At 40.8% G+C, this 23,240-nt stretch overlaps 1 protein-coding gene across 2 annotated transcripts in view; it reads left to right on the forward strand.

Annotated features, from left to right (window-relative positions):
• Nucleotides 1–23,240, forward strand: part of LOC311057949 (cell adhesion molecule 1-like) — a 420,049-nt gene that overhangs the window by 318,615 nt on the left and 78,194 nt on the right. The window contains exons 2-3 of one of the 2 annotated variants that reach the window (XM_084075164.1): nt 6,400–6,417; nt 22,826–22,972. In XM_084075164.1, coding sequence (XP_083931290.1) covers nt 6,400–6,417; nt 22,826–22,972 — 165 coding nt within the window. The remainder of the gene's footprint in view (nt 1–6,399; nt 6,418–22,825; nt 22,973–23,240) is intronic. The other variant, XM_084075165.1, reaches the window with a different exon arrangement.

Here is a 23,240-nt window from a genome sequence, read left to right on the forward strand (position 1 = left end):
AGGAGGGCTGTGGACAGTTCAGAAACCCGTCTACCAGTGACACCATCGATGAGGAATCCAAGCTAATAGAAACTGCAGGCTTTGTATTCATGGAAAGTTGCAATGCAATAATATAAGCCATTGTTCACGTGTTATTAAAAATCTAAATACAAAATTGAAATCTTGCTGGGAAAAAAAATCCTGCCTAACGATGATGTCACTGGTAGACGGGTTTCTGAACTGTCCACAGCCCTCCTATGAGACACAGACCCAGTAGGAGAAAATGGTACCGTTTTATCATGAGCATTAGTGAGGACCTATTATATGAAGATAGGTTGAAAATGGGTGAAGTCGTCCTTTAAGGTGTTTTTTTTTTTACTCAATACGTAATACTTTTTATTGATACATATTGTGCATTATGCATTGTGTCGCCTGAAATAGATGTTTGTTGTTTTTGTTTGTTTTTTTGCTTCCCTCCGGCAAAGAACGGCATCCATCGATATTAAGGCGACTTGAGACGTTCTTATCTCAGTCTTCCAGTGACTTTATCAAAGACAATTTTGCAAGCATGGCATTTCATCTACGTTTTCATAGAAGCGGTACATTGGTTTTAATCCTGTGCTTTGCATAGCCTTTTGCACAGTCGCAGGTTATTGTCAGTGTGTTCCATGTGTAGATCTTTCTAAAGAGTACAGTGGAAACAAAACATCATGTCTTGAACCAGATGTTGTCAATGTGTAAACATACTGTACAACATAGAAATGTTAAACCATGTTAGAGGCATGTACTGTACGGTGTAGTGGGACGGACCACTTACCTAGTAAAGATTCTTAGATATATTTCGTCATCCTCTAGATAGTACACACACACACACACGCACACACACACACACACACACACACACACACACACACACACACACACACACACACACACACACACACACACACACACAGACTCGTACTACTGTATACGTTGATGCCTTTTCTTTTCTTCTCCAACATGGGAAAGACATTTTGCGGTGAGGTGTGTGACGCAGTGCATTCATTTGCCTCCCATGACTGGTGGTCTTCTTTCAAGGCACCCTGAGGCCATGGTGGGGTAGGGGGGTCTTCTTCTTTCAAGGAACCCTGAGGCCATGGTGGGGTAGGGGGGTCTTCTTCTTTCAAGGAACCCTGAGGACATGGTGGGGTAGGGGGGTCTTCTTCTTTCAAGGCACCCTGAGGATATGATGGGTGGTGGAGGAGGAGGAGGAGGGAGGTTTCTCTGCCTTATCAGTGTGACAGCACAGAACGTTCTAATCGCAGCCTGCCAGACGGCTGCTAATTCTCTCTCTTTCTCTCTCTCTCTCTTTCTCTCTCTCTCTCTCTCTCTCTCAGAACCACAGAGCCAGAGATGGTGGTGGTGGGTGGAAGGGGGGAGCATGAGGGATACAGGGAAAGAAAAAGAAAGGGGAAAATTGGGAGATAGAGAAGAAAAGGGGTGTTTGTGTCTCTGGGGTTTCATCTGACAACGTCGTGCTATGGTTGCATCACTCAACAGATAAGAACCTTCGGAGAGAAAATTGTCAATGGGAGACAAACTGTGATACTATACATTACTCACTCACTGGTTCTATTTGCAAAATCCCATTCCTGTTGTTAAAAAATATATAGATAAAAATGATAATGATAAACTAGTCCATACCCGGTCGACGTATCCGTGGGGGGATATGCGCACATGATCTGGCAACCCGGGAGCCATTCATCCCATAGCTCGCGGGGCCATCCCACAGCTGGGCAGCCGTAACCATGGCGACGTTCTATTACATAAAAATACGAATAAACAGCTGACAGTTGGGGAAATCGAAAAACGGGCTTCGCAGTTCCGTGCACATGGTAATGGTCAATGGCTGTGTGCAATTTCAGATCATATAGCTCCAGCCACTGAAGAGAACCGGACAGAACAATTTTGGTCTCACCACATTTTGGTCTCACCGGATTTTTGTGGAATTATAGGAGGATGATGCTTTTATAGCAATGCAGGCACAAGGGGATAAACATGTTCCAGCAGTTCTCGTAAAATCAAATAACTAGTGTTTGTTTTGAACAAGTGTTTCAACCAGTGGAATATATTTGCAAGTTTCAGTTCTGGAACACAATGCTTGATTCCCAGCAGGTGGCATATACTCTTGACATAACAGGAGTCTGTAGCACAATTAGCCTGAACTCTGTTGAAAGTGTTTTGATTTATACATGAGACAGGGGCAGTGACACTTGGGCTTTGAGTTTGATGAATGTTCAAAAGAAAGAAAGAAAAACAAATATACCAGAATACCACTGATATATCTCTATTCAAACTCAGCTTTCTGAAAAGGAATACTAATATTCATATTTTTAGTATTATAAACAGAGCTAGACCATACAGCTGTAGGTATAGGGACAGATAGGGTTTCATCACAAGCTGTTATAATAAAGTATCATGAATTTAAGTGACAGTATTGTTTGGAACCAGACCACACTGTGTCTAACAATTCATAGTGTTCGTTTCTCCACAGTTGATTCACTGCTGTGCCCGTTTAACCCATTAAGACCTGGATCTGTGTAATTTTTAGATTTGAGCTAAAAAGCATTATTTTACACTTTGGCTATTCAAAAATAGCAGATATACAAGCTCATAGTGCGGCACCGAGTGCCGCGCTACGAGCTTGTAGATCTGCTATTTTTGAAAAATCGTGAAAATGTGTGCAAATCTGAATATATATATTTTTAAAGTGAACATTTTTAACTCAAATCTTTGCTTCTGTGGGTCCCTGGAACAAAATATTTTGATGGGGGTCCGCGGCCAAATACATATAATTTTGGGGGTCCATGACATGAAAAAGATTGAACACCACTGATATAGAAACATACGTTTTTCAGAAAACTGTTGAGATTTAGGAGACGAGATGTAGAATCGGCTTCAGGTCTCAATGGGTTAATAAAAGCAAGATGATAGGATTGGTACTATTGCTAATCAGTTTGTAATGTACCACACTCGTCATGTCCAATGTCATGGCCCTTAGGCAGCTGATCACAGATTTAATCAACACATTATTGCTTGCTATACTTGAATTCGGCCTACAGGTTAGAATTTATTATTAGAATGTATCATACGTGTTGAGGTTATGTGTATTGGTGTACAGTATGTGTTTGTTTGTGTGTGCATGCTGGTGCGCTTGTGCATGTGTGCTTGTACACGACGGTTGTCAGCAAATGCATCCATCAAGGTCACGTCCTCTCGCTTTGGTAGATGTCTAATATGTATGTTCCAGGCCATTACCCCTGAGTTACAATAGGCTCTATGCACAGCAGCCATATTGGAAAGAAATTGGGCCTCTTCTTACTTCCTTCACAGGGGTTACAGTACCAATGATACTAATGAAGACTCTGTTCCATTCTGGTCAGGGTGCTGATAAAGTGCATGTTGGAAATGTGTTAGAAACACTCCATTTTGGTTCCCAAATGGCCCCTTATGGTGGGTGTGTAACTCTTAAGAGTGTACAAATGGAACCAAATGGACACTCTCAGAGTTATAGGGGTCCTTCAAAATAAGACATCCATTATGCCACACTAAATGGAACAGAGCCTTAATTAGTATCATTGGTATCACCTGTGAAGGAAGTAAGGAAGGGGCCCAATTCATTCCCAATATGGCTGCTGTGCATAGAGCCTATTGAGGATGATTCGGAACAGAGGTGTGTGGTCGGAAATTGTAGCGTGAGATACAGTTTGTCTGCTCATGCAGCCTGAGTCGAGAGATTTCTGTCAAGCCTCCCTTACCTGATGAACAGCGATGGAAATACTATAGCACTTTAAGCAAGACATTGCAATGTCGTGTTCAAGTTTTTACTCCATCCACAACGAGAACAACAGGTGGTTGGTCTGTCGTTACAGGCTTTTACAAAATAGTCCACATTGTGCACATATTCTGAACATATTTGTGTCAGTAAAATGTTTCTGTAATCCTTTATTAATCCACTGTCAATTAGAGAGAGGAAGAGAGAGAGCAGCTCTTGAAATAGGAGGCCTACAGTATGAGCGTGGACCAGCTTTATGATGAGTTTTACAAAGAGGTGAGAGATCTCAGCGACAAGATATCCTGTCACAACAAAATGGACAGCAGTGCTCAAGTACGCAATTACACCAAGAATACTTTGGCAATACTTTATCTTCCACTTACCTGTCACCAACACTTTTGTTGACACTGTTTTCATTGATGGACCAATCAAAGGAAACACAGTCTGCAGCATTGTTAATGTGCATGTCATGAAATACAGGAGCTATAAATATATACAGCCATGTGTAATGGCGGGCGCCGTATACGTAAAGAAAGCGAGCTGTTGCAGGTTGTGGTCAGTTCCACAATGACTGAAATGTATGAAACCAGAATCAGGCAAACGTTTGGCTTTATAAATCTGACAAAAAAAAATGTGTCTGCATATTGTTGCTCTTGTGTGTACACACAGTATTTATTATGCAAGCATTTTATGACTACCTTCGGGGGAAAACAAAGGAAAAATCAAAATATAACTGACAATACAGTATATTTTAAACATACAAAATCCAAATTCATCTGATTCGGATACTCCAGAAGGCTATACTATACTATTTGAACATGAAAACAACAACAAAATATTTCATTCCGGGGTGGTTTTAGCTGGGGACCCTCATGTATGTAGCCCATGCATAAATCCGGCCGTGGTTTCAGGATTACACTGCTATACTCTGCAAATCACTGTAGCCTCCACTAGGCTATATATCCACGTCCAAGCCCAGGGGCTTTAACACTCCAGCCAACACAGGCTGGAGTGGATGTCTCAAGATCTTCCATGTATATGCAATGCATACAGAATGTATTTGTTGTTGTTGTTGTTGTTGTTTTTTGTTGGCGTGTGAATGTGGTCCTACAAGAGTGTGCAAGCTCGCCAGTGTGCGGGAGAGAAATGGCACAGGAGAAGTCAGCCCGGGTGAGCCAAGAATAGAAAACAGTGAGCGGGGGGGTTTCATCGAGCTCCTGTGTGAACTCCGTGGCTGAGGCTCAAATGTAAAGAGAGACGTCAGAGGGTAGTGAAGGCCTTCATTAAAAGCAGCTCAGGCCCTGGTGAAGCCCTGGTTAATGTCCTTATCATCTCTACAGAGTGCTCCAGCACATTGCATTCACTATAAATGACTCACGTTTAATGCATCTCCCCAGTCCTTGTCATTTAACCTCCTCACCTATGGAGGCAGATGGGGAGGGAGGGCCCTGATGGAAGAAGGGAGGGATAAGTAGCAAAGGCTTCTATATAGGGGCCTCCTGAGGGGCCAAAATTGTGGGTATTCTTAGCCAATGAATCTCTTTATTTACTTGACGTGGAGCGTTGCTTGTCTGGATTCTTGTTGCACCAGAATCAGTAGCTCTCTCGTGCACATCGAGCCCTGTTTGGCCCTGGACTGCGTAAGCAGGGCATAACCAAAGCCATGCAGAGTGGAGGCTGATAAAACAGGTTAACTGGTTATTGTTTCCTATCTTACTCCTGCATGAATGCTGATTGGATCCTCCAAGCAAAAGGGTCTGTTGTTCGCCCAGTATAGGCAGTGTTAGTCTGTTCCCTGTACCCCCTTCCCTCCGCATACAAGACCTTTTAGGAAGAAAGTTTGACCACAGTAAAGTATGCTATTTTGGATGTGACACGTGCCAACAGGTGCTTTAGTTCAGTATTGTCATGGTGACATGTTTTTACCCAATGATGCTGGAAAGATGCACTGTTGCTGGTATGAGAGACCGATGAGGACAGAGACATTCTATCCTCCAAACATCACTACACTCTCTCTCTCTCTCTCTCTCTCTCTCTCTCTCTCTCTCTCTCTCTCTCTCTGCTTCTCCCTTTCTTTCTTTCTCTCTGTCTCGCTCTGCAAAAAGAGAAGATGCCATTTATTTATACACATTTATTAGCTTTTTATAAGTGAGCATGCCTCAAAGCCTGTTTGGCTTAAGAAATGTAAGTCTTGTGGCTGTCAGGCTGTGTAGCTCATTTGTCGTGGGGAAATATTGATGGCAGATGAAAATATAGATCTGTGATGTCATTTATTGATGTTCCACCCCTGCAAATATTATATTCTACAACTATTGTAAAATCCTGTCTTTACAGTTGTTAAAAAAATGACATTTAGGTCATCTTCTTTGTACATCATTTATTGCTTATATGAAAAGAAAAATAACAACAAGGAGCCATTTTCCTCCTGGGAGACGTGAATGTCTCGTTGCATTTGCTTCCCGGCGCTGTTCTGGTGAGCACTGTAATGCAATGGCAACTGGTGTCTATACACTGACTGCTTTGAATGCTAATCACTCTTTCCTTTTCTCTCCTTCTGCCCTTCCCACCTCCCTTCTCCTCTTGCTCCTCCTTCTCTGACACAGGAGTCGCCCAATACCCAGGTAAGCCCTCCCCACTTCTCCTGTTACTTTTGCCATCCCTCACGCCCTTTCTTTAGTCTTGCATTGAATCTGCTGTCTCTTGTCTTTATAGAGAGGCTGCCTCTCAGCATTTGCTTTTTTTATGTGCTGCCTACTAACTGTTTGTCCACAGTATTTATTTGTCTCAATTGTCTTAACATCCCTGCTGCTTCTCTTAGTTAGTCTTGCTCAAGCATCTACACCACAGTTTATTCAATTCAAGATACTGTATCATTACATTACATTACAGTCATTTAGCAGACGCTTTTGTCCAAAGCGACTTACAATAAGTTCATTCAACATAGGTAGGGAACGAAACTACTAATCACCAGAAGTCCTAAGGCATTTTCTGCTAAAACAAGCAACCAAGAGTATAGCGCTAAGGTAAAAGTGCAATATATCAGCTACCTACTTTCTTAAACAGATGAGACAAATAGCAAAATCAAATGAGCAAGAGCTAAAACAAATAAGTATATCGACTTAACAAGATCCAATAAAACAAGAGTTCGTACAACTAGTTAACAACAAGCAGGCCAGGAGAAGAGGAAGGGTAGTGTTTCCTGAAGAGGTGGGTTTTCAGTCTGCGGCGAAAGATGGGCAGTGACTCTGCTGTCCTGACATCAGTGGGGAGTTCATTCCACCACTGTGGGGCCAGAACAGAAAAGAAGTTGTGACCGTGTAGATCGGCCAGAAGGACCGTTGAGCGACGAGGCAATCAGTCGCCCCGAGGTGGCATACCGCGGATGCTGATGCTGCCGTCTTCACTGTCTGATTCGAAACATTCCCCACAAAAGTTGCTGTGTGTGGAGTGAACATGAATGCACTGTGGATCTGACCGGCATCACTGTTCTGCTCCAGTTTACAGTAGCTGTGGTTTCCACATCCTTTGCTTTACTCAGCAAAACAACCAAATACTTAATTGATTTGATCTTAAGTTCTTGCTTCTGGGATTCCCCTGCACCATCAAACCCTCTTGAGCTATGTGTGCAGATTTGAATCAAGCCCCGTCCACTGATCTCACTGATAAGGTTTTGTCTGCCCAGCGGGGGTTGTTCTCTGAACATTTCTTCTACTCCTCATTTTATGCATCAGTGCTCGTAGCCACAAAGTCAAAGTCACCATCATGCTTGCATTTCAACATGCATATATTTACACACACGTTTTGCTTCCTCATGTTACCATTATACTACACTTCACTACATGCAATGGGAATAAAATGTTAAAATAGGCCCCGCCCTTCCGCTAATTTTGGAAGCCAGTTACAGGCAAACTGCATGGAATGCAATTTGAACACACGCACGCACACATGCACGCACGCACACACTCGTGTGTGCGAACACACACACACACACACACACACAAAAGACACCGGCACAGACACCGGCTTTCTAAATGCTTCACTAGAGGGGATTTTTACACTTTGAGGGGGGGATACTTGTGAGCTTAACGTTCTGCATTGTTCATCTCAAATTGCATTTTGGGTGGCCAGCTGTGGACATGAATAACATGCTCCTCATTAAGAAAAATCATTGTGAATAAAGCTGTCACAATTATCATATCACTGGACCAAGTAAACCAGAGCCCTCATTTTTGCGGCTCCTGTTTCGGCTATAAACGTGACTTGATAACACATGAGGGAGTTACGACTGGTGAAAGGCTGACCTTTTGTATGACTTCCTCTGACAGATTTGAGCTTTTAGCCTCGAAGCTATCAAAACTAGAGCTGAGCTAGTTTGTTGTCCAACTGTTGGTTAATTCATGTAACATCCAATTAGCTGTGATCTCTGCTGCACATCAGAAAACTAGTGCATATGTATATTTAGCAGCAGATGGTTGATACATAGTTTCAGACAGCCAAACAAAGGATTCAATAATACTAACAGGTAAAAGTGTAAAAGATAAAGGCATTGAACAATGTGGTGGGTGCTTCATTAAGTAAATGGAGAGCATTTTGCTTCAGGATTGCACTGTATATTGTGTTAATGAATAATGATGCATTTTACCTAAACAACGATATCATAAATTCATGAATTCCTTTGATAAATATTGTAGATGTTTGTATAGATGCATTACCAGGTGTTTAAATGACACTGTTTCTGTCTCTTAGCTAAGAAAAAGATTGCATCGTATTCACATTTTTTGTTTAGCTTCGGTTGGGGTCTTTCAATGTCAAATTGAAGTTTGATTAAAGGGATATTTCACTTTCAAACATGTTTGGGGTAATTTTAACGTCTACTCAGGCTTTTGTGAGCACCCCAGACAGTGTTTAAGTTGCTTGATTTAGTATTTAGATATTTGATATTCATTTTATCAGACACGCCCCCTTCCTATACAAACCCATTGTAACTTATAACTCCATTTTAACCATGATAGATTCATCGAAAATACCCGTCCTTTGTTCTCGTGACTGATATTGTCCTCCTAATACGTGAGGGGGCCTGTAATGTACTGTTTGTGTCATAATCAATGTAATTATTTGTCAAAACGAGGTTGATTTTAACACATTAACACATTTTCGGATACTTCAATCGTAATCGTCATGCTCCTGTGTGTGGAAGGACCTTAAAGTGTGGCTTGAGCTTTATGGCTGGGTGGCACAACATCACATCAACAGATTGCTTCCTTTATTCTAGCGGTAGCCTCTATTTGTAACCACAGTAACCAAAACACTGTCTGCTAACCAAATCAGCATGTGAAATTACCCCCTTCATCACTTATCCGACACTGAAACAGAGGCGCGCGTACACACACACACACACACACACACACACACACACACACACACACACACACACACACACACACACACACACACACACACACTTTTGAACAGGTTTTTCTCTACGTCTTGGGTTTGAGAACAGGACTTCCATGCCCGGTGCAGCGGTGGTGCTCCAGAAACTCTTACCTAGCGATGCTCGAACAGCACAAGCCATTAGATTCTATGTTTAGTAAATACAGACATCCGGAACTTCCGCGAGTCTCCCGGGAATTAGCGTCCGCTCCCGGGCACTAATTCCCTGTCACAAATCTAGCTGTAGGAAGGGTGTGCGTCTACTAGTGACTGCAGCCTTTGCTCTGAAAAGTACGGGAATACAGGGGCATAGCCACGGGTGGGCCTGGGTGGGCCGCAGCCCACCCACAGAGAAAGCTGGCCCACCCAATCGATTTTACAAAAAAATAAATGTTTTGGAAATAATTTATAATATTTTTTGTTATAATAAATCGTTAAAATCAGGCAAAAATAAGAATGAAATAACATAACGCTAACCCTAACCCTAAAACAGGAATAAAGTAACAAAAAAACTGAAAAAAAGTAACAAAATCCGCCCAAAAAACGTGCGTGCGCCAGCCTATACTAGCATTCTGGCTACGCCACTGCGAGAAGAGCAAAAAAGTCTGGCATACGGTCGGTCTAATGTTCTTAATTTAGATGACAGACAGGAAGACATAAAATAAATATAACACCCACTTTACATCAGATTATTTGAAGCATTACCCGTGTCTCATTCCGGTTGCCCGGCGTTGCACAGTGTGCAACAATGAGTTTTCTATTGCCTGCCCAACAAGGTGGTGAATGACTTCTAGGTGAGTAAAATGCAAGCCATCTCAAGCTAGCAGCATTATTTAACAATATTATAGTTATGACGTTCAGCTTAACCTACTTAAGCCCCTATTAATTATGGTTGTAGCTGTCCCCCCCCCCCCCACACTCGACAGATACGAGTCCCTCCCCCCCCTGGACCTCCTGGAAATGGATTTGCCCAGGGTGGGATGTCTGTAAATATCAGCAGCTGATAAGAAATAAACTTGGACCCAAGCTGTTCCCATAGCAACACAATTCCAGTGACAAGGTCTGTACGTCCGCTCATTCTGAGAGCTTCCCCCCCCCCCCCACACACACACACACACACACACACACACACACACACACTAAAACAAAAACAGCAAAACCCCACCACTTCTTGTGTGATCTTGACTCTTGACTCCACACAAACACAATCCAGCCCCGGCTCCCTCATGACCCCCCGTTTTCCTCGTCATTAGCGCCACTGCTAGCAGCAGTCTCCCTCCTGCTCTGTTTACCTCTCTGCTTGTTTGTTTTCAATCTCCTCTGAGCAGAATAGCCAGTACAGGGGGTGAGGTTTGCGAGACCCTTTGCAAAAATGTTGGTGTGCGTGTCGCTAATGACCCAGTCCGGCGGCGCTAAGCGTGGTTGGCTGCGGGCGTCGTTGTCCTTCCCATGTGCCTGTGGCTGACATCTGCCTACTCAAGAGCTTTAAAGATAATTTAATATTATGCATACTATCAACCACACAGAAATATGCAACAGCATAGGCTACTTTGATATGTATTCCTTGGCTTAATCCTAATGTAATTCCCACCATGGCATTAAAGATTACAGTGACGAACAAGTCGTCACTCTGTGAAATAGGTTACATGCTTGGCAGGGAAATAGAAAAGAACTGAAGAAAAAATATCCTAGATTGGAATCTTCCAGTGTTTGCACAGGGAACTTTTCCAACGTGTTTTATGTTTTTGACTATGACTGTAAGAAATAAGACATGGCTTAATTAAACAACGAGGCCACAAAGCTAATTGCCCCAATGAGGATTAACAAAGTTGTTTGAAGTGTGAAGCTGAAGCCGTTCATTATTTGGGTGTCCAAACTGCATGAACTGTGCTCAGGACACAGTTATGTGCTGTAATTGAACGCTACACAGAATGAGAGCTATACCGTAGCTCCAGTAGCTAGCTAATAGTTTGACATTTAATGTTCAATTTGTTATGTCCCCAATTAATAATACGTAGTAGTCTTGGTGGAAAAGATTACAAGTTATTACAATATACAAAAAGTGGAGTTTGCCCTTTTTAGAATAATTTGAGTGTATGAATCCTTGAATTTCCCTTTTAGTTTGAAAGTGCAAAGGGCACTTTTGTAGATGTTTGGGTTATGTTCATACCCTGTCATGATGTAACTAGTCCAAAAGTTCCAATAAGGTGGTTTATTAGAAATTAGGGAGTTTTTGTGATGTAGTATAGTATAGTACAGTAGTACAGTAGTATATTGTACAGGATATTGTCAGAAGCTTTGTTTGCGTTTGTTTATGTGCTAAAATAATGACTTTGAGAGCTGTTTCATCATCATACAATGGAAGTCAATGAGATGCAATCTTTGGATTATTAATTTTGAATCAACTGCGTAACAGAGCGATATGTCGCTAACTGGACTAGTTGCATCATGAGATGGTACTGTAAGAACACAACCCAAACTTCTAATAAAGTGTCCTTGCCCTAAGTTGTTAGGACATGGTTGATTCATGTTTTGTTATATATTGTCACTGTAGGGCGGAAATCTTGCATACCCAAAACCATTACTTTCCAGGAAATTTAAAAAAAGAAGGAAAACAAAAGGTTCCAATGGATCCAATGTACTGTAGTTATGATTTAGTCACTTTGTTAATACTTTTCATTTCTTAAATGTTTTATTTCTTAAATGTTATAAAACAGAGAGACTTTGGTCATGTCATTATAGGCATAATAGCAGATCTACAAGCTCACTGGGTGTCATATTGTGATACCCAGTCTCGAATGTCTTTCCGGTCTGAACAACTTCCGTTAAACAGCTTTCGGGAAGTGGAGTTCCAGACTCTATATAGCATTCAGAGATTGTGGAATAGTTGTCTGGTGACGCGAGACTAGGAGGCGGCCGACAAAGCCGGATGCACCACGGCACTCCACGGCAAGCTATTGTACCACTGCGCCACCCAAGCGCCCCGTAGATCGGATATTTTCAATATTAATACAGACGCTGACATATGATGACATCATTAAAATGTAAAGTATTAATGACCAAAAACAAAAAAATAGAAGCAGAATAATATGACCCAATGTGACCAGGATCAACTAAATGCCAAAAGAACTCCCCAGAAATATTTTTGGTCAAAAATGACGTAATCACAGATTCAGAATCTTCAAATACTTGTCCATATCATTCACCTTTCCCCTGGGGGAACAGTTTGCACAAGTTAAATGCATCAATCTGGTGCACTTTGAGGGCCTGAGGTCAACTATTTTGGATCCGAGCTGGGATGTACCTTCCAGATAGCTTTCAGTCACATTCTATTACCCAATAGACTTGACCTTTACAGCATACTGCAAACATTACATTTAATGTATTTATTTCGTATAGTACTGCTGAGACAATGCTGTGGAAGAAATGGATTAGAATTTTCTAAAATCTATGGCTCTTGCAACTTTTTGTTTTCTTCACGTTTATATTTGTTTGTTGAAATCTTTCACAGTTTGTTGGACAAACACAATGAACCATTAACATAATCTGTTTTACGGATTTGTCAGTACCACCAAGATACATAACATGTTTTCACAATTATCTGGCCAACTTTCTAATCCTGCCTCTGAAAAAAAAAATCCAATTCCTTAAGTATCCTACATCCTTTTATCCTTTTTACTCATGTCATCTCTGCCTAGTATACTGTATTGTTCCAGTCCAATATCACTAGCAGTGATAATTGGGTAAATTGTTCTGTATATACGGTAGCCTAGTTATTTCAGGAACAGAATGTGCATCTTTGTTTTAGACAGTCTTGGGAAGATTAACTCTTTGGCAGATAATAAAACATTGTTTGCTAAGCCACTGCCAGCGATTTTTCATTTTCCTTACCTTTTCAACTAGTCACATAATCTGCAGTATGATATGCTTCCGTCTAAAAAAATATAAACATTGCGAACCCCGTTTGCTTGTTATAGGCCGTTGACTATAGTATGTCTCGTCAAAAATGCAGAAGAAATCCAGGGAGGCGAGATACAGGCCTTTTTCCAAATCGAGTAACAAGGAAGTGAATGGTGGGAGAGATCTTGCTATCACGTGATCTCCTGGATCTGTTTGACTGGCAATGTAATGGTCACTCATGTATTAGCAAACAGCGCCATCTAGCGCGAAACCACTGAAAACGCAAAATCTCGTCATTGGCAGTCTGCACCTTAGCAAAATATGAAGAGAAATCTCGTCATTGGCAGTCAAAGAGTTAAAATGGATTCCCAAATTATTGCATCATACTGTATCATCCCTCTCATATCATATACTGAAAATTGGACATGTTGAAGAAAAAAAAACACTGGCTGATAATTTAGTAGTCTGATGAAATCAGGATAATGTGGACACTCGTTCTTTATCCTTTAGAATAGTTTTGCCTGAATAGAGAAGAGTAAACACACTATTTCCTACTTCTTTCCCAAATGTTTGTAAGTTTTAACTTAGGCGTTGAATAATAGGACAAAGTGTGTCACACGCTTAATGGTTTGAGGTGCTTTTTCAGTATGTTGTATCTTGAATGCAAGCATTATCTCCCCCTCTCACATAGCTGCACCCAGCGAGCACCGAGGGTGAACGTGAATGAATAATAGATGTCAAGTGCTCACGATGCAAATGACATCCGGTGCGTTTAAGAAATGCTGATATTTTCACCCGATTTTGACGTTCAGTGTCAACGTCTGTCCATTAATAATTCACTTGTTAGCTTTTATTGTACTTTTATTGCACATGTCAGTTGTCCCTCATGCACTCTCTGCTGTGTTTATCTGGGTTGAGCCCCGCCCTTTGTGAAACAGCAGAGGAGAGGAGACAAAATTGCACAATAAATGACAACAGTGCAGTACAGAGAAATTATGGAAATTTACATAATTATTTTTATGAATACCTCAAATTTATTTTTTAGATAAATTGGTTCATTATGAGACTGACTTCCTTTTTCTTTTTAAAATTTAGAGTAGCCAATCATTTTGTACCCCCTTTTTTCTCTCTTTGGTCCACAATTTGGTCATCATGCCAATGAATTCCTCCCCACACACATTTCTGTGTTATCACTGCTGTCATCCTACTGACTCACCCCCGTCCTACTCCTCCCGCCCAACACTCCCTGCTGACAGGTGCCGCGCCATCCCTCCCCAGAACACGGGCCAATTGTGTTCGCATAGACGCCCGACAACGCTGGTTGCACCACGGTGGATTCAAACCCACAACCTCAGTGGTGGTGAGCAGGGACTTTACCACTGCGCCACCCGAGCACTGAGACCGTGACTTCCTAATGAAACAAATTAGACTATGGTGGACCACCACAGTCCAGTTAATTAATAGGAAATTCTTAAGGAAAAGGCTTATCAGAGCTTAGCAAGTACACAATAGAATAAAATAAAACTTGAACCGCTTGTCCATGTCTTCTGAGTAACCTCTTATGTGACCCGTGCAAGAGAGACAATCTGTGAACATGCAGAGGTGTAGTGACATCTAAAGCAATAACATTGAAATGAAATGGGGGCAGCAACACAAATCTCCTCTGCAGCAATACCCTTAACAGTCAAGACACAGCAATATTCCATGATTTGAAAGCTCCTGGGCAGCTAATCTGTGACAACTGCAAGCCTTGGAATTAGACTTCAGTTTGCAGAGGGAAGACATTGTTTGGACAACTATTATCTACACGATTCATAAATGTTAATCAAGTTTATACAAAGGCTCAATGGGGGAAATAGAGGGCTGGGAAAACAAGAGGGCTGAGACATTTAGGTTTAGAAATAAATATTTTGCGATGTAATTATCTGTTCTGACAAGAAAATCACCTTTAAATTTTGAGAGCTGCGTGGACCACTCCAGACACCCAGACACACGCAGGTGCAATTTCATTACAGGAAAGCAGTTATCATTAAGTTTATTCTGGACACCGCGATGATGACTCATAAATTGTGTGTGTGTGTGTGTGTGTGTGTGTGTGTGTGTGTGTGTGTGTGTGTGTGTGTGTGTGTGTGTGTGTGTGTGTGTGTGCGGGTGCGTGTGCGTGTGTGTGCGCGTGCGCGCAACTGTACTGTGTTCAGAAAATTATAGACCTAGCTTACAATTATGTTCTGAACTTGAATGACCGTGGAGTGTGTTACTGCAGGAGTCTAGTATAATTCTGGCCGATAGAGCTGCACCATGTAGCTCTATGAGGTCTACTAGGTTCTATTTAGTGTTAGTCTGGTTGATAGGAATACTCTGTATGACTTCATCAGGAGTCTATCTGGTTGATAAAGCTACACTACGTGGCTCTATCAAAGCTTCTGATGTGCTAGGTAGAGTACATTTAAGAAGCCATCGCTTCCATGTTTAATTTAGCTAAAATAAATCGCAGTTTATTGGTCGTGTCTTGTTCTCGCATAAGAACATACTGTATGATTTGTATTCTTTTTTTTCTGGTGGACATGCGTCTTCTTATATAACAAGCTTCTCTGTGTTGATTAAAACAGCCTTCATGTGCATTAGTGATGTGAGCACTGTAAATTAATTAAAAATGTATTTTAATATGCTACAATACTTCTGTCAAATGTCTCATGAGAGGATTTCAATTGATCTGACAGCATTGGTTATATTGAGATGGTTTAATCTGAGGTATTTTATTTAATGTCCATATTGTTGGATCTGTGGAAATAACACTTTTGCATATTACACAAGTTTAAATATTGAATAATCAACTCAAATAGCAGTTTTAGGATCACAAAAAACGTAATTGTCATTTGAAATATTTACTATCTACATTTTCATAATGTGTAAAACTTAGTGACATATTCTATCTGATTCTGTCACACATGCAGGCACACATGGACACACAGCTTATGGTTGAATAGAACATGGACATATTGGAGACTTTTACAAAACTTTCCCTTTGGAAAAAGTCTTTTATGTGGCTTATCAGTGTAATGAATGCTGGCCTGTAGTGAGAGAGCAAATTAACAATTTTCTAAATGTGGCCAATGGCTTGGATTATTTCAGTAGCATTAGAAATAGTCCCCATCATTTTCCATATAGTGACATACTGTATGCAGTATTTTATGACAGATAATACAAAGCAATAAAGAAACTAACATGTTTTGATCAGCAGCACTAAAACTGTCACTAAGGTGCAATATAATATAGGCTGCCATCTGTCACTAAAGAAAACAATTTGCAACTCTCAGTAAAGCTGTATGTGAAAATGGGTACTATTAAAAAAGAAATCTGCTCATGTGAAATTTCTTCATGTTTGCTGAACATTCACCAAAAAACTGTAGATGTAAGTAATTACTATTGATGATGGTACTTTTGATGGTACAATTTCATTAAAGTAATACAAGTATTACTTATATTACTATATTTTTGACCTTCACTGGTATGTTTTTCACAATAACCTTTACACATAAAGTGGTTTTGACAAAACACTATTTTCACATGTCTTTGCCCGCAACACTCACGGCAAAATGACACAGTGACAGGAAATGCACCAGAAATGTAATGCATTCAGTTTCTTACAACGTTGTTGTTGTGTTCCAAAATATCCTTGGTGCTAGCACCCTGCGGCATTCGGTTTGGAGCGGTACAAATGGAGCTATCAGTGGTGTGCACGCACGCGCCTGTGTGTGTGTGTGTGTGCACGTGTGTGTGTGTGTGTGTGTGTGTGTGTGTGTGTGTGTGTGTGTGTGTGTGTGTGTGTGTGTGTGTGTGTGTGTGTGTGTGTGTGTGTGTGTGTGTGTGTGTGTGTGTGTGCGCGTGTACGTGTGTGCGCACACTTTGTGTTTGCCAAGACCAGGATAGGCTGACACCGAAACAGGTTGTGGATTGTAAACCCTGCTCCATATCAGTGCGCCGCAGGAGATGGATTTGACAAGTGTCTGATTGAGACCTACAGGTGCAGACATTGAAATGCCACCTTAACTGGAAGAAACATTGGGGCTTTCTCTGTTGTCCCAGGCTGTGTATGTGGTCTGTTAGGGGGCGGTTCAACTCTGCATAAGATAAGATAAGATCAAATAAGATAAGATTAATGGTAGACTCCTTGGAGTAGCGTTGGAACGTGCACATTGAATTACAGAAATAACACATTATATTATGTGTGCATGCGTGCATGATGCGTGCGGGCGGGCATACTCGTAATTTGTGGCACCCATGTTTGAGTCAGTCAAAAGTCTGGTCTCGCCAAAGTAGGGCACACTCTAGAATCAGACACATTTCTGGCATCGGGGTTAGCATCATTACTGTGCTCAAAAGTCCATTCATTAATGGTTTGCTCAAATGAGAACATTAATAATGAAGCTAATCATTCAACATGGAGTGGACCTAGCCATGGCCGGATTGTGATTTCATGTTGTTGTTGGTTGACTAATGGATGGTCGTTTTAGCAGACGTATGGATGTATGGATTATAATCAGTGTTGATTTTGACAACAAATTTTGATTTGGTTTTAGTCATAGTCTTTTGAATAAAATTCCTTTTAGTTATATTTTAGTCATCTGAAATGTTTTACTGTTAGTCTAGTTTTAGTCGACTAAATATAAGATTTTTGTCGACTAAATCTACAGTTGATTTAGTGGACTAAAATGTATTCTGGCGGTGCCTTGATGGCGTCGTAACGGCTGATTTTACACTTGACTGAAAATAGCCGATCTACAAGCTCACAGCGCGACGCGTTGTGAGCTTGTAGATCTGCTATATTCAGAGCACAACACCCGACACCAAACATAAAAATGACTTGTCTTTTAGTTCTACTGGATCTCATTTTAGTCTAGTTTTTATTTGTTGACAAAATTGTCAGTATATTTAGTCTTAGTTTTAGTCATCATAGCTTGGTTTTTATTTAGTTTCTATCTAGTTTTCGTCAATGAAAAAGGTAGTCGACTAACATTTTTCGTCATAGTTTTAGTCGACGAAATCAACACTGATTATAATCCAATCACCCATGACGAATATTAATAACAAGGGTGCTTGTTTCCTGTGGTTTGGCACTTAAACCTGACTTCTAAAAGCCGTTCCAAGCGGGATCCCAATGCATGGAGTGGACAGATCATGGAAGTGAGCATGACCTTTTTCTAGGCTGTCATCTGGCTGTCCCTTCATACTCCACGGGTGGCTGAACTTCTGCTACAGCATCAGTGTGGGCTGGCGGCAGCTAGGCTATGCAAAATTCATACAGTGCACCCACCACATTCACTTTCATTATTCAGAAATCAAGCCCAAGCAGTCGATGACACAAACGCACATACACAGATCTGCAATCAAACTCTCAGACATCCAGCACAATCAGACAGGATGAAGTGCAATCAGACACTCAGGGAAACAACAACTTTCTCCCCCTCTCTCTCCTGTGAATTTTGATTTTTCTGTTTCACCCACAAACATGCACGCATACATACACGTGCACTTGCTCTGACCAAATTCACTATGTGTTATGTTAATCAGCAGGCACAACACATTAAGAAGTAAATGAGTGTATGCCGTTCACAAGCCACATGCATTACATGGACCCACAGAACACCAGAGGGAAATCATTTCTAACAAAGTGCAGTGTAGCCACACAGTTATCCATTATGGCCTAAACGCTGAAATTATACGTTACTTTGTTTTTATAAGTTACACAAAGCCATTATTCAATATAAGATAGGCTGCTAGCACAAAGGCATAGTAATGGTTTTAATAAATTAGGCCGTCAGCCACTGTGTTTGTAAAATGGAATAATTGTGATGTTCAGAAATTAATTCTACCGAGTGTCAGATGGTGAAAAATGAAGAGGGGCACATGAAAAGACCATTGTACAAGCAGCACATTTGAATTTGTATTTCCCTTTGTCTCTTTTGCATTCAATCTCAAGTACAAGATATTAGTTATGCACAAAACACAATCTGACAAAGCCTCATCTAGAGAGCTGAATAATAATGTGATTTGCTTGGTGACAGTTGTTCTGTTGAATGTACTGTATCTTGTGTTACCTTTTTACAAGTATTAGAATTCAGGTATTTAGCAGACACTCTTATCAAGATGACTTGAAAAAAATGCAAGGTCAGAGTAAGCAATATGAAACTACTGTAGAAAGTGGTTGAGGAATTGGAGTGCTAAGAAAACAACTATGTGGTACAAAGCACTGCAACTATAAATCAAACCTAGCATCTATCTACTGTATATAAAATATTTAGCCATTTTGAACGAGTAAGCAAAATATCTACAGTAAAAACAGATATTGCGATGTCTGTATTGTCTAATGCAAAGCTTGAATTATTTGCCTTTGTGACATAGTCTAATATGCACACCTTTCCTTGTGAAATAAATGCTATCTTGGCACTTTTAGCTCTGGCAGTTGAACATGACCTCAGGGTAGCTCTTTGGAATGTTGTCATCGTTTTTCTTCTTTTTTTTTTTTACATAGGTAGACAAAGGTAGAAATGTACTTATTCCTTCCAAAGGCTTAGAAATGCTGACATCAATAATGGCATTCAAACGCAGACATTAAATGGCTTGTTATGTTTTACATCATGACAATGACTGTGATTATCATTTGAAGGCAGGTATCTCAACATCTCAAATTCAAAATATCAAAATCAGTAGGACACTGAAACCCTTCAGAGGGACAAATACTCCCCCCCCCCCCCCCCAGATTGTCAATTCTGTCCATGGTGTCCCATACTGGGCAGTCATTGTCTCTGCTTTGTCAGTGCTTTCGAGTGTGTACATGCGTGTTTACAGTACAGTACAGTACAGTACAGACCGAATACAAGATATCCTTGCTAACTCATCAGTGCATCCACGGCACAAGACCAACCTGCCTACCATGGGTGAACAGGCCTTCTGCTCGGCCACCCCCAAACTGTGGAATGCCTTGCCCACCTGAGAGCAACCACAGTCGGTTGATTCTTTTAAAGGGACTACACCATGAATTTTAACTTTTTCCTTCTTTTTTGTGTGTTTTTGGTCTCCCCTTCCCCAAAAATACCCGAGTTTGAACACTCATGCTTTCACAGCAAATCTGGGGTTTTCTGTAAATTGGTCTCAAAACAGGCCAAACTGATTTGTTTTTTCTTCTTCTTTTTTTGTTTTACTTTTTCCACACAGAACCAGGAGATAACATGCATACGAACTGTCTCAATAGCGCCCCGTGCCAAACAGGACAATGTGGTATTGCAGGTGAAAGTGCTTTATAAGCCAGAGAGAAGTTACAGTAGTTGGAATGAGTATATCTGAGGCTTGATTTAGGCTCAAACCTTTTGAAAAACGTTTGAGGGACATAAACAATATGATATTAAATATTATTATTATGTTTTAAATTGATGGTGTAGTCCCTTTAAGAGAGGACTAAAGACCTACATTTTAACAATCTTTTTTTTTTTTTTTTAGCTACACTGGTTTTACCTCTAGGCTTTATATTTTCACTTTTATAGTGGTGTGATTAATATTTACACAAATATGAAGTGCATTATAAATAAAATCCATTATTATTATTATTATTACATGCAAAAAAAAGCGATAGAGGGAGTGTTGACAAGATCTGTTGTCAGGTGACACTTGCATTGCAATCAATTGTATAGAAAACAATCCGACTGCTAAACAATTTCTTAGTAGCTGTTTTATGAAGCCATTCAAACGCCGATAACAAAATGAGTAGCTTGTTTAGTTTTTCCTTTCTCAATCCCAGGAACATAAATACCAGTATGTCAATATTATGTTTATTCCTGGCCTAGTTTAGCCTTGTGTAGGAAACATTATTCCCTGTTTTCAGAGAATGTAAATATCAGTGTGTCAATATTGTGATTATTCCTGGCCTAGTTTAGCCTTGTGTAGGCATTATTCCCTGTTTCCAGAGAATGAAGATATCAGTATGTCAATATGACCTAGTTTAGCCTGCCTTTTTAATGCTTTGTAGTGAATTATCTCACAATCGATGGAAACTAATAGTGAGTTTGTTTCTTTCTTTCTTTTCAAAGCAGTTGGCGTAGGTTTGTTAGTGCTGGTTTGCTCTGCCGTTCAAGCCCTACATTGAATTTAGATTTCCCCACAGTATCAGTAGATGGAAATCTCTGACCGTTTGGCTGTATGCAAGACTAATTGTGCTTCTCCAACAGTGCTAACAGTGCTTCTGCTATCACAGAAGCAGAAGGCTCTATTTTCACAGCATCATAATGTTAATTTCTGTTTATGAACATCCCTTGTAGACATAAATGCATCCCTTTGAAAATTGTTGTTTTTGTGACATCGGCATGCAATTTGCAGTGTAGTCTAGACTAGAGCCCAACCCCACAATCCTACCACTCCACAACACTTGTCAGAGTTGTTTATTTACCATCGCAAGAACAATCAAGCAGTTTCCAAGACTCTCACAATTTAAACATCCTCTATCCTCTCCACCTCTGCCTTGCTCACCGATACAGAAAGGAAATACATTTTTGTTTCAAGGTGAAAAGAAGAAAACTAAAAGAAAAAAGAAAAGGGACAAACTATGTATTAGATACGGGACAGATTATATGTATTGTGACTAGTCTGAAACGCATGTTCTCAAAAGTATTCTCAATTACATTTACACACGTACACACTTACTGTACACACTTCCATGCAGGAGTAGATGCGTTAAACTGGGGGGCGGGATCCCCAGGGGGGTCCCCAGATGATTAGCTTCATGTGCAACATTGTTTTCTCACTCAACAGTAAACAAACCACGTACAGTATAAGTGTATACAGGGTATCTGCACATTTCTAACGTGACAATTTGAGGACTTTTCAATGCCAAATTGACAAATATTACGTAAGAAAGGCAACCATTGTGAAAATAGCCGATCTACAAGCTTGCAGTTCGGCTATTTTCACTATCTGTGGGACCGAGTCAAACTAAATGTAATGCCAACTCCTACAATTCCAAGTGCTCGTCAGGGTGGGAGGGTGGGAGGGTCCCCAGTTCAAATATGATTATTTTGGCGGGGTTGTGGCCTGAACAGTTTGGGACCCCTTGGCCTAATGCATTATAAACTGTGAGTCCTTGAAATGAAAAAGCTTGAGAATCACTGCTGTACACATTGCCAAACTGGTTGCTTTTGGGTATGTTGACTAGTGTGGTGATTAGGGTGTGTAAACTTGTGGGACTACCATTAGCTGTTTTTTATTGACGGGCTGCCATGCCTCCTTTGACCAAATGGAAATAGCAATCTTTATCAATACTTTACTAAGCAATATAACAGTGCTTCACAAGAACATTGTTGGTGTAACTAAGATATTCACTGAAGAAAACAAAAGAAAAGGAAAAAAAAGCTCTTAACACTTCATGAGTTTCACTTCACCAGACATATCCTGGTTGTGCTGACAGTTGTGACAGTTGTGTAGATGTGTTGCATGCTTTCATGGCCAGAGGTGTTTTTTTTAACATGGCTTCACATGGCCGCAGCTGAGCTGTGATTTAGGAACACCTGCGACTAGCTGACATTGTCAAGCCCTGCTGCGTTGTGTTCTTGTGATATTAACTTCATCACATATACATCACTCCTGTCACTGATTAAGCTATAATGTCGGCCCATCTTTCTCTCTTCTGTCTTTTTTTCCCCCTGCCAGTTGTGAGTCAGAACCTGGTGACAGACAACGTCTCAGTGGTGGAGGGTGAGATGGCCACCATCAGCTGCCGGGTCAAGAACAATGACGACTCTGTCATCCAGCTCCTCAACCCCAACAGACAAACCATCTACTTCAGAGACATGAGACGTGAGTACCGGTGAACCATGCTGATCTGAAGCCATGGAAAGACAAATTTTAATGGAAAGATCGATTGGATACGGAAACACATTTGAAGATGATGTGTGTTTCCAGTTCAAATATGCTGCCGAGCCAATCAAACGAAGCTATGACAAACTGACCCTGAACAGGAAACAGGAATGCCACCTTCTGGAGAAGGGAACTACTTTCATGCACAGAGCCTATTAACCGTTTTGAGCCCCATGCAGTCCTATTCTGGGGGGAACATTTGTGGAAA

This window comes from Gymnoscopelus microlampas, assembly GCF_963454915.1.
Source record: "Gymnoscopelus microlampas genome assembly, chromosome: 12".
NCBI classification, from domain to species: Eukaryota; Metazoa; Chordata; class Actinopteri; order Myctophiformes; family Myctophidae; genus Gymnoscopelus; species Gymnoscopelus microlampas.